At 38.8% G+C, this 12,548-nt stretch overlaps 1 protein-coding gene across 3 annotated transcripts in view; it reads right to left on the minus strand.

Annotated features, from left to right (window-relative positions):
* Positions 1-260: 260 nt before the first annotated feature.
* MPPED2 (metallophosphoesterase domain containing 2) overlaps positions 261-12,548 on the minus strand; it is a 105,836-nt gene continuing 93,548 nt past the window's right edge. For all 3 annotated transcript variants that reach the window (XM_051622188.1, XM_051622190.1, XM_051622191.1), the window contains exons 5-7: positions 7,536-7,651; positions 4,789-4,902; positions 261-1,691 (exon numbers count right to left, since the gene is read on the minus strand). In XM_051622188.1, the coding sequence (XP_051478148.1) occupies positions 1,573-1,691; positions 4,789-4,902; positions 7,536-7,651 (349 nt within the window). In that variant the 3' untranslated portion in view covers positions 261-1,572. The remainder of the gene's footprint in view (positions 1,692-4,788; positions 4,903-7,535; positions 7,652-12,548) is intronic.

A 12,548-nucleotide genomic window follows, 5' to 3' on the forward strand; every position in this document is an offset into this window, starting at 1 on the left:
CTACAAGGCTTAACTGCCTAAACTTGGTTGCACTGAATTATAACACCTGAAGACAAAAACCTCTTCTGTCTGAAAGGAATGGAAAGACGGATGGCAGAGAAACGGAAGGGAAAGTCTGAGTGTCTTATCGACCCAACTGACATCCTGTGAATGGTAAGCAATAAAAATGTGTTGAGAAACAGAGAAGTTCTTACCCTTATCACTGCCTCTCCCCCCTCCAAATTGTTAATGCCACAGAAAAATGTAAAACACCCTTAGGCCCCATATTTAAAAATCTTGCGATTTTATTTGCATATAAAGGCCGCTAGATATAATATCACAATAAATTTAAAGAAACAACTGCTTTTCTAAATTCCATTAACAAGGTAACATAAAACAGAACAAAGCTCAATAGCATTTACAGTGGTAGAACAGAAATAACTATCTGCAACAATATTTTGTGCTAGCGAGATTGCATTTACACACAGTGCAAAATAAGAGAAAGGAAATCAAGAGACAAGAAGAATATTTAAATATAAAGGACAACTAAGCCTTATTTTAGTTAGGCTTGATTGTATTCATTTGACTCTATACATGCCTGAACTACGACAAAGATTTAACTCGGGCTCTTGAAGGCCTTGAGCACTTGGAAAATGTGTCACATCCTTCATAATTTAGATGTGCTGTACAGCATAATTTTGCAGATGCTATACTGGCAATATTAAATCCTAGCTTAGTTATAATGCACAAAAAATACATATATATATAAATTCATATTTAAAAGGAGTCCGCATTTACATTTTTTTTATTTTTTTTTACTGCATGAAATACCTGCTCTTTGCAGCTTTCACCCCCAGTCTTTTAAAGCTAAAATAATTTAAAAACAAACAATAAAAGGCAGATAACACATACAGGCTGTGGCTATCTAGATCAGTCTTTAAAGTATAAAAGCAGGCAGAGGCCAACAACTGAGAAGTCTATTCTCCCCTTGCTGCATTACTAGAAACAAGTTTCAGTACATGCACACATACCAAGAGGTGAATGGACCCCAAAATATTGTTTGTGCTCCTAAAATAATGGATACAAATGGAGATGAAAAGCTAACATGTAGGACTAGAGAAAAAGAAGACACTTAAAAAAACCTCAACAATAAAATAAGTTGTGCAAATTTGGGTGGTTTTAAATGCTGCCTATTTTTTAGCTTATAATATAATATTAAAATAAGGTCTCTCACTTATTAAAAGAAAGCTTGGCTGTCCTTTTGAGAACACTATAACAATTTACAATGGCAAATTCATTGAAAAACAAAATTCATTTTACAAATTCACAATGCTTTATCAATTTAAAATGAATGCTGCATTTCCAAAAAGCACAACCTCTAACTTTTCTTGTTTCTTTTGTACCAGCAATTTACAAAAAAAACCAAACCCAACCAAAAACCAAACCCAAACCCCAAACCCCACCCCAAACCAAAAACCCCATTGCTCCCCCAAATTCTCACCCCTCCCCAAAGTTTTGAAATAAACATGTAACAGAATGTTTTACAATTAGAAAATGGCAGTTTATAGACCTTCCCCAGTTCCAAGTAGTGCTTCATGATCCTTGAGGGGTTGGAAGGTCAAATATAATTGGAGGGTTGGTTGGTTGAAAGCTGACTGTACACGTTGAAGCATTGATGTAGGTTGTGTAACCGTCTGTCATAATGCCATAACCTGTAGGGAGAATGTGTCACACTTACTGTAATATAAACAAACGATACTGCCCGTGGGCAGCTGCACTGAAAGCCTGTTGTGGGATCAATGCTTTGGAATAAAATTAAATTAATCCCTTCAAAACACTACAAGCTCTTGAAAGCTGCCACAAAGGCTTGATTGGAAAAAAAAATAAAAATAAGACAATGTACTGTATTTGAAGTAAGAACTGGTGCTTTTGTTTTATATACCAACTTTTTTCCCCCCTCAAGGAAGATCCTCTGTCGCAATTGGATACGGCAGAAACAGAGACAAAACCACACATGTACTTCTAATTACTTAATTAGTGTGTTGTAGTTTGCGTGCCTGTTATGTTTCTTGTAAGAAAGAGATCAATCAAGAGCAAAAAGTTTAGAAGTAGCTCTGGTTTCACCAACAAAACCCCCTCTCTGAGCAATGAACTGAATCCAGCAAGCTTTCCCCATGCTAGTCCCTTTCATCCAGGTCCTCATCATAGGACTGCCATGCATGCCAGCTTATGGAACCTCAGAAACTTATTAAAGTTAAAAATATACACACATATTTATTTTATATGTCTCTACCAATGAAAATCATGACTGAGGAATCTCCTGCTATCAACACAATAAAGCACTGGAGGTCAATGGGTGACCTCCAGCCTAAAGAGAAAATTGAGGTGAAGGTTAAATAGGTGACTGCTTTTTATTCCAAAGGGATCTTGGTAACTCATTCCCAAATAAAAAAGCAGGAAGAAGCAAATATTAATCACAGGTTTTTCAGCATGCCAAGGACTTGACTCCTCAGTGACACTATGGCATCAGTTTCAGGATGCTGAAGACTGCTCTCAACCTTCTAACCATATGGCCAGCAATGCCTGTGTTCAGAGTATGTCTGAGGAACCAGCAGCAATCCTGTTTCTCTGCTGGCCTCTCTTCTCTCCCACTTGCCACATGAGAACAGGACATAAGAGAGGGTTGTGCACTCCAATACTTTTGGGCAAGGGAAACAAACTATAGCAACCCATCCACTGAGTCACACCTGAGCCTTCATTCAGCAAACATGACCTGAGAAAATGAATGATAACAAAAGCACAGCGATACTGAGAAGGCAGAGGCTCCTCTTACAGACATTCTCTCAAGGATAAGGAGATCAGGGCTCCAGTTCCACCAGTGCAAAAGGTGAGAGAAAGCTTTGCCATTGTTTTCAGCTGACATCCACAGAAAGCTAACAAAGAAGCTAGAAAAAAATCTAGGAAGAGTTTGGCACCAAATGCACTTAAAAAAAAAATAAAAAAAAAAATCAACATCAGAGTTTCATGGAGGAAGAGAACTTCCCATTGCTAACCCACAGGGGGAAAATGTTTTTCTTTTAAACCATTATGATATTGCACAGATCATCACAGTCTGAAAGCTAAGATAAATACAGCTACCCACAGTGTCTATCAGAAAGAATAATCACTTCAGAATTGCTGCCCTGTCCGCCTGTATTACTTTATTTATTTAGACTGGCAATTTTGATTTAAGTCATCTCATGGTGGGAAAAACCTTGTTTGTGGTTGTTCTTGCTTATCAACCAGGAAAAACAACCCTGCATCACCAAAATGTGTGCATAGACTCTGTTGATTTAATGGAGTGTGGTGCATATTCATCTCAGCTGGAGTTGGATGAGAATTAATTGTACTGTAAAATAAGGCTCTTAACACTTGGCTACTTCTTACAGCACTGAAACAAACTGTTCTTGTATCTTCTGCCTAAGTACTAAAGAGGATGTAAACTTTTTTTTAAGTGTCTATGTGAAAATGTATTTTTACATTCACTTTTAATAACCACATTTCCTATGAGATTTACAGGTAAGGTGCTGCACGGGGTTCCTCAGTACTTTCTTTATCATAATGATCTTGTAAATTAAAATACCTTCCTTACCTATTACTTAACCCTATTACAATTAGAAGTTTCATCATCCAGTGGTGCCTAAAACACTGCTGAAAATTTACATTATTTAGCTGGAAATCCTGCTGTATTCCCTTACTCTTAATATCCAAGGATTAATATTTATACAAAATACCCCGTCTTTTCTTTAAAGGACTGTTATCTGTGCCACTATATTTAAGGTCATGTCAGCATTTCCATTATAAACTCTTTATTTACAGACACCAGACATAAAACTCATTGTATGAAGTCACAAGGGCTTCAGAAAAAACAACATTACTTAAAAAAAGCTCTCCTCTTTTTATTTTTCTTTTATGAAGTCCTCCAAATCCTTAAGCCTATGGAGAACCTAATTAGAGTCAATGGAGAAACCTCCAGGGGGGACAATATAAAGCATTTAATGTGTAATTTTGATTTCTAGGGTCACAAAGTCTTACACTCTCTCTCAGGCTGAACTCCTAATGTTTGTCTCTCAGCCACAAGAAAGCTACAAAATTGTATTAAATATTTAAGTATCTCCAAAATGGATTTAATCTCTCAAGTTTCTTCCACAGCCACAAACTGAACTTCTTGTTTCTGAAGCTTCACACTGCCTGATCTGGTACTGTCAGTAGGGAAGTCTCTCTTCTAAGATATGCTGGAAGGTAACATACATAGTACAAAACGTATTACAAGATGGTTTTAGAAATCTATGCAAAGTGAGATCTGCCAATCTCTTCTGATGTCTGACACAAGATGCCCTCCTTTCTGCTTTTCTTAAACACTGAGGGAGGAGAGCTAAGACAGTAAGTTGTCTTCGATTTTTTTTCTAGCACCCTTCCTGGCTCCTGTGCTTGGAATAATGGGGATCATTTTCATTTTGGCTTGGAAGGGTGGGGAATTTCATCTGTACCTCTAAGCCAAATATGTCAAAATTTGAATTGATTTCAAGTAACCTGTATAGAACAACCCTTGCACAGTGACACATGTAGGTGGCTAAATGTAGCACACATTCCTGAAACAGTCTGGTTTAATTCTGGAATAAATTTACAAAGTGCTGTGCATACAATCACCCCTCAATTCTCTACTACTTCAATCCAATATGCCATTATCCATCCTTTGCAATACATCATCGAAACATGCTTCTTCAAAATCAGCCTGAGATGGAAGAGGGGAGTAGTGCTGCTCCTTACCTTCATGAATCCCACCAAAGACATGGAGTTTGGGTCTTACTCGCCTCTGCACCGTGTTCAACAGTTCTACACAACCCACCCTCTGCAGCTCCTTTGGAACCCAGTCTCGAAAACCTGAAGGCAAAAGGTAATCAATAGTATTAATTTTCTCTATTCAGATAAGGTTTCACGTAGTCTTTCAGGAAGTCATAATTCACAGAAGGTTTATTACATTATTTGTAGTCATAACCTCTCCATTAAAGCACACAATGGCTTTTAAGAAATGTTTCACTGTCACTTTGTCTTCCTTAAGATTTCCTTCCTCCATTTGCATTAATATTTTTCTGGATGTGATTTGTTTTTTGAAACCATAGGTTTAAACTCATCTTCCACCTTGAAACCCTGAGACATTTATTCCCGGCATTGCTGCAGATTTCTCTTACAGCAGCCAGCTTCCCAAGGCAGCTGGGTGGTTACTCCAGCAATAAAATACCCTGGGGAGGATCAGCTGATCTATAAGACCTCTGACACCCCAAAGATTTAAAACATAGTCTCCCACAACTTTCAGAGGACTATGGTTTGCAAATGTCAGGTAACTTTTGAGCTACCACCACCAAGCAATGCAGCAGAATCGCTTCCAACAAGCTGGTGCTAATTGACCACATTGCCACTCAGTCCTCTGGGTAATATGGAAAAACACACAAAACTAGACCCCGGTTGTTACAGAAGTCTGCAGCATGGACTAGAACTGACAAGGAGCAGCAGGACAAGATGAATGAGGAGAAGTAAAAGGGACATGAGAAGCCACATGCAACTGCAGCACCGTTCTACTGAGTTTGAAGTAATTACACCCCATGCCAAGCTTATCCCAAGTAGTAAAAACATGTCATGACATGAAACTCACTGAATTTTGGAGAGAACAAAGAGTCTAGTTACAACTCTACCTCCCTTAATATTTATATAATGTAAAAAGCAGCATTTTGTCAATATTCTCGTACAGGCTAAAACCTAGACCCCCCATTTGGAGGTGCACTTCTAGCACCTCATCTCTGTCTCTAGTTAAAATACAGTGCCAACCTTTTAAAATTGAACTTCATTACCTCCATCAAAATCGAAATTTAAGCACGCTTACTCAATTAAAGCACTCATTAGTGTCTGCAGCACGACACTATTTCTATATGAACCCAATTCAGAGCAGATGGATTATCAACCCATTTAAAATAGCACCCAGGAAACATGATAACCATGCTTGTGGGGTTTTTTGCATCTTTGGGAAAATAAACAGATTAAAAGAGTGCTATTCAAAGCGGTGATTTTCAATATCCGGTGCTCTCCACTCACAGTGGATGGTGCATCACTACTTCAGCAACACAGCATGCTGGTAGCTCTGGTAAGATGAAAGAGAATTTGCAGATCATCTTACAACATTCTCTAAGTAGTATTAAAAGAGTAACTAGGCTATAAAAAGAACAGTAAGTAAATTACTAGTCAAAACCTTTCAGTTCTTTTTTTTTTGTTTGCCTTTAGCTCTGCTTAAATTGTTGACTCTTTTAGTTGTGACACAAAACATCAACATGCATTAATTCCTGACTTCATGGTCACTGAGCCAGCCTGGTAGCAATTAAATGTTGTTTTCTCATGCAGTTATATGAAGGGTTTTTTTAAAATATTCACTACTATCTCAAAAGTCACTGACATCCTGTGATGATCTGACTCCCTGGATTTCAAGACAAAATCACCATCTCCTAACAATCATGGTAATGAAGAAGCTGATGCAATTTCTTATCCTGCCATATTTATAAAAGGCAGATACCCAGTCGCTGCCAAACCCACTGAAATATTGAAACTATGGTCCCAGACTGCTTGCCACATCTGTCTTAAAGAAAAGCAGTAAATAATATGCAATACTATCATGTGGGGTACAGGACAGGGAAAAAATCCTGGGAATTTTCAAATGGTTTTAATGTGGGTTTTAATGACTTCAGATATGCCAAACTGAGTACTCCTGCCTCTGCTGAATGATCATCTAAGTGTGTCTTTTTGAAAACATAAGAAATTAGTTTAGTACTTAGAATTAAAATGGGGATCAGTGAATTACTGATATATATAAGGCAAGCAAAATTTGAACTAAATTAAAAACTTCAGCTACTTAATGAAAATACAAATTATGCATTCTTAGACTTGTGCTCACCTATGATTAGTTCAAGTAAGGAACAATTATGTGAGAACATAAATTTTTATTCCTTCACAAATTTGCTATAAGCCAATTAATAACTTTAAAACCACTGTTACATATTCCAAGATTACAAGGACGTTATCAAGGAGAATATGTGACTACATACTCCTGAACTCTTGACTGCATATGCTAAAACCTTGAAGAAACATGTCATTGAAGTGGAAAAATGTTTAAAAAATTTTAGGCCGTCTCTGAAAAATTATATGGGATTGGAAATGGTTTGTCAGCTGAATACTGTTCTTAAATAAAATGTCAAACTATAATGGCTACGATGGCTATGGACTCAGGAATTTTGTCTGGCTTGACTAGCTTGACTTCAACAAAAAATCTATTTTTTATTAAGAAAACACCTGGAAGCTAAACAGATTTGCTAAGCCTAATCATCACTTTACACTTCTTCCAAAAAAGCTTTTTAATTCACAGTTTTGAGTTAGGCTGCAATTACAGTATAGCTTACAGCACTGTTAATTTAGCTTATTTTGAAAGGAAAATTCTCATGCAAAAAATCACACACAGCTTCTGTTTCACTTACCAAGGGGAGGTCCATGTGTCATTAGTATATCAATTCCTTCAGGAATAAGGTTCCACTTGTCTAGCAAAGACTGACCTCTGGGTAGGTTAAAGCCCCATCCATTAAACCATGGTGTCCTTTGGGGGAAAATAAGATGAACGGCATCAGTATAAAATAAAAATCTCTTCCCTTCTCCAATTTTTCTGAATTCATGCAGTTCCTGTGCTTCAGAGATTACTTGCAGGCTGCCTTTTTGAAGGGGATGCCTCTAAACCAAACTGGTTCAAATACATACTTATATTAATCTATACGTTTGAATTTAGTATCAGAACATTGGCACATTAACTTGGCTTTGAGCTTCTGCGCCTCCTAAAGGTCTGATCACACAATGTTTAGCCTCACAGTGACTTTTTCAAGTAAATAATGTAAAATTCATTTAGCATTTCTTAAGGAAAAAGAAGATCCTCAGTCTCCACCACCACAGCACAGCATTCTTCTGAGACACTGGTTTATCCACCAACCCAGGCAAGTAGGAACGAAAAGCAGCAGACCTTCTGGGAGTCCTTTTTGAACATGTAACAACCAAAGAAAATAATTTTGATGCATGTATACCATAATAAATCCTTTATCAGGTAGGCACACAGAGTTATTGCTCTGAAAAGATACTATAATATTTACAGCTGTTACTGACAGCTTCTATACAGCTGTTAGTACTAATTTTAAGGGTTTTCATTCATGTGTGTGTTTCCTAGAGCTCAGGCATCAGATTTAGATGGGATTGCTTTACTTTCTAGGTAGGATACTCCTGTCCTAGCTCTAGTCATGTGGAGGCATCTTTCTGAGAGTTCAAGCTACTTCTGTAGTCTTCTGTGTACTGCAGTCCTAAAAAAAAACAAAAAAAAAAGAAGGGGGGGGAAACCAACCTCAAAACAACCTTAAAGAAAAGCATATCTGTTAAAAAGAGAGAGCTCGAGTCCTACATAATTTCATTATGTAATCTGCCTTCTTGCACTCTCTAAGTTAGGCAGTATTCAGCCTCAAATATGCATTTAAATGGAACTTCCCTGCTGAGATTACACCTCTAATCTTTGTTTTTTGTAATTAAAGTATTTTGTTTTCCAGAGACAATAATTTGACCAATGAAGATTATATTCAGTTATACATACGGCTTGAATTCCTGACAATCAGCAGTATGGGAAAACAGCAGGGACTGCTAATATAGGAGCAGGAAGGTCACTGGTGCCTTAGAAACAAATAATAGGCATATTTCAGGTAGTCCTACTGAACTAACACATTACACACACACAGGAACTTGTTCAACCCAACAGACTTCCTGAATGTTGGATGAATGGTAACAAAAGATGGGAAAATTAGATATTAGTTAAACATGTTATGTGAGCTGTGGGTTCCTCATGTGCACAGCAATGAAATGTCACCTCTCACTGCTGGCTTGCTCTGCACCCCACTGAAACAGTTTAAAAAGTTCATATGTTGGAAAGTAAGGTCAACATACCTCACAGGAGGTTTGCATGCAACTGAATTAAAACTGAAGCATGTGTCTTAGCTTTAACTAAATCACAAGTGCTTCTGCTTTTCCATGCCTGACCTTTCTGAAACACCTAAATTTCCTTTCCTATAAAGCTCCTAGGTTTTAACGTATCAGGATTATCATAACCTTCAGGGCTGCAGTTAAAAGTTAAAATATGGTTTGACTAAACATTCAGCTGCTTAAAAAAACAAACACACAGTGCATAGGTTGAACTTTTCACTGTCAATTAATGATTCTTTCCCCACTTGCATTTCTCCTGCAGATAATACTGTAGTTATTACAACATAGTTAAACCTGAAATGTGAAACCACATCTGTGATCTCTCTAGAGCTCTTTGGAGACTGCAGCCACAGAAAAACCTGGATTTGTCTGCAGGTTTTTTATTTTATTTTCTTCTGAAGCACTGGGGGAGGAGGAGGAGAGGAACCACAGCTTCAATATATTCTTCATTCACCAGCCTCTGTAATTAGCTGTGACTAACAGGCACCACATGGGAATCCACTTGTAAGAAAACTTTCAAGAAACCTTCCCCACTATGCAGCATATGCACAGAAAAGACAGTCAAGTAGTTCTTTAATATACTAAATATTTTCATACAAAATGAATGCATGTGGGAGAAGAGCGAGTATGACTGGAAGACCACCTGGATCTAGGTTTCAGACATTTGAAACACAAACCTGTACTGCATATTCACAAGAGTACTGTGCCCTGACCAGGCAAACGGAGACCCTGGGCCCCGTGTCCCTGAGGCGGCTCAGAAAGCCAAAAGGACGTGTTCAGAACAACACCAAGAAGAAAAAAAACAGCTATGTGGTACAGACACAGGTTTAGGTGAGATCACAAGGAAGGTCACCCGGTGTTTGCACTGCCCTGCAGACAGAATGGAGTTCATGTGCTGTGAATCCTGTGAGGGAACAGACGAATAGCTGTTTACCCCCAGCAAACTTCAAATGTGTGCAGAAAAGACAAAGCCTGCACCGTAGGTAAGTAACATCCTATCAAGAGATACTGGATGGGGATATATCACTCCTACTGCTGCCCTTTTTTTGCATACATAAGAGTTAAATAGAGTCACTCTCAACTTCTAAACAATTTGGAGGAAAACACAGTGTGCCCAGTTACACGCCTTCTGCACCATCTTCTCAAGCTGATTACTTACTGGGAGAAACCACCTCATACCTAAGAAGAAATTTTATAATGAACTTTGGCTGCACCCACCTGCGGTAAGCTGCAATCAGGTGCCAATACTTAGTAAAGGCTACTTAGTCATTAGTCACCAGATTTAAGATCTGACATATTTTTCTTTCCTGTGAAGTTCTAAGTGAAAGATTCCAGTTAACTCCTAAAAACATTAACAGTATACAGGTTTGCAAGCAGCTGACAAGAAAAGAAAGCAATCAGCTGTTGAATAATGCCACAAGGGAGGCGTAGACGTAAAAGCCACAGGGATTAGTAATGAGAGATTACAAATGATTTTGTCATTTTACGTTTGATGGACCAGAACACTTCCTCATACCTGATGCATGGCGTGACGCGGGCCCTGCTCGCCCAGCGTGACAGGCTGCGTCCGGGAGAACCTAATTGAGCCTCTGCTCGTCAGAACCAGGCTGCACTTCACAGCATCCTTCACGTGCCATCAAGCTGTCATGATAATTCCTGAACCCCGGCTCATCTGACAGCTCAGCCCTCCCCTGACTGCAAAGCTTCCTTATCATTTAGGGATAGCAGTTATGCTGGCACTAGATGTGACACAGGGAATATCCTCATGAAAGGCAGACACCTGGCCCAGCATTACTCTCTTCAGTTCTTCGTATCTACACAGGAATCCCCACAGATCCAGCTCCACCTGGCATTTTGGAAGCTACATTTTCTGCAATTAACATAGTGCTTATGCAGTAGGCTGAATATTATCTTCACATCTTGTGCTGCAAGAGATGCAGCCATCACTTGACATAATACCAAGGAGGGAATCTTAAGCTCCACAACAAGGCTCACCCGCCCTTCATAGCTGCATTGGGAGAACTCCCTGACAAGACACACAAATCCATCTGCCTCTTCAGCAGATGACCATATTGCTCTGTTCCCAAGTAATTTGGTACGGCTTTACTATTTCATGATTACTTAAAAAAACAACAAAAAACAAAACACAGTGATGGAGTATTATTTCATGAAACAAACATCAGAACTACTCCTTGGTGTATACACCTCAGAAGCAACACTGTCACACAGGGAAACAGGAGACACAAGGCCAGAGACAAATTAATCCAAGCGATACAGGAATTTCAACTCCTTCTGGAAATTTAACATTTTCAAAGGGTAGCATCTCCAACTACCTACTTTCATCTTTTCTCTGGCTCATAAATTTCATTACCTTATCCTCAGAGTTCAGCAACTCAAAAGGTAAATGTACAAGACTTTCTAGATTTGGGTTTTCCTTTTACATCCACCAGTAAATCCACTTATTTCAATAGTTACTTCTAAACAGGATTAGAAAAAATAAATTACCTCATGGGATTTTAACCCCACTTACTGATTCATTGCTAAGGCTACCCAGTCTTTTAGGAAAGCTTAAATTTTATCCTTAATCCAATAAGTAAAGCGCACATGAGACAAAAATCTCACCCTGTTTCCTTCCACAGGACAAAAGCTGAGGAGGTATCCAAAAGGCATCGTAGCAGGAAGCACTTCTACATAACTAGGAACAATAATGAAATGCTCTTTTTGTCAGCATTCAAATTGAAGACACAGACCTGGCTCATGAGGGAGAGAGACAGTTCCACCAGAAGAACAAAAACAGCAGGACAGGACACCAATATAAACTAGTAGACTTGTTCAGTTACAGGACTGGCCTACAAACACATCCCCAAAGTATCTATCACAGTCCAAAGCTGCAGCAGTGCAGTGGACCAGCAGAGAACAAACTGCAAAAGGGGTAAAGAAAAAAAAAAAAAAAAGTGGCCTTTGTGCACAAAAAACAGCTTTTCAATCCACCTCCCTCTGCCCAACCGCAGAGCACAAACGTTTGCCAGGGCAGAGCAGCACACACGCCCGTCTCCATTCAGTCAGTGGACAGAGCGTGCCTAGTGGGAACCCAGAAAGGGACCTGGCATGGGGGGAGGGAGAAGGGGAAGGAGGGTGGTGTGTGTCATCATGCGAACAAAAGGCTGAGCAGGGCAAGTGCACAGTGTATTAAGGAAGCACATTTTAACAAGGTAAGAGCTTCTTCTATAAAGGGTCTGAAACTTGCCTTCACAGTGCTTCAAAACCCTATTTTTGGTTAAGCTCTTTCTTACAGTGAATATTCAAATGGTTTTTCAAAATGCAACAACAACCAGGAAATCTTAAAGGCTAAATTATTTCCTCAATGTGATCATTATAGATAATGTGCTATCACTAAAAGGCACAGCCTGGTGGCTTGAGCTGTATTTTCAATTCCACTAGCATTTACCTGCTGTGTCTCAGTGTCCGTTTAGAAAGTGAGGACA

This window comes from Apus apus, chromosome 5, assembly GCF_020740795.1.
Source record: "Apus apus isolate bApuApu2 chromosome 5, bApuApu2.pri.cur, whole genome shotgun sequence".
Classification (NCBI taxonomy): Eukaryota; Metazoa; Chordata; class Aves; order Apodiformes; family Apodidae; genus Apus; species Apus apus.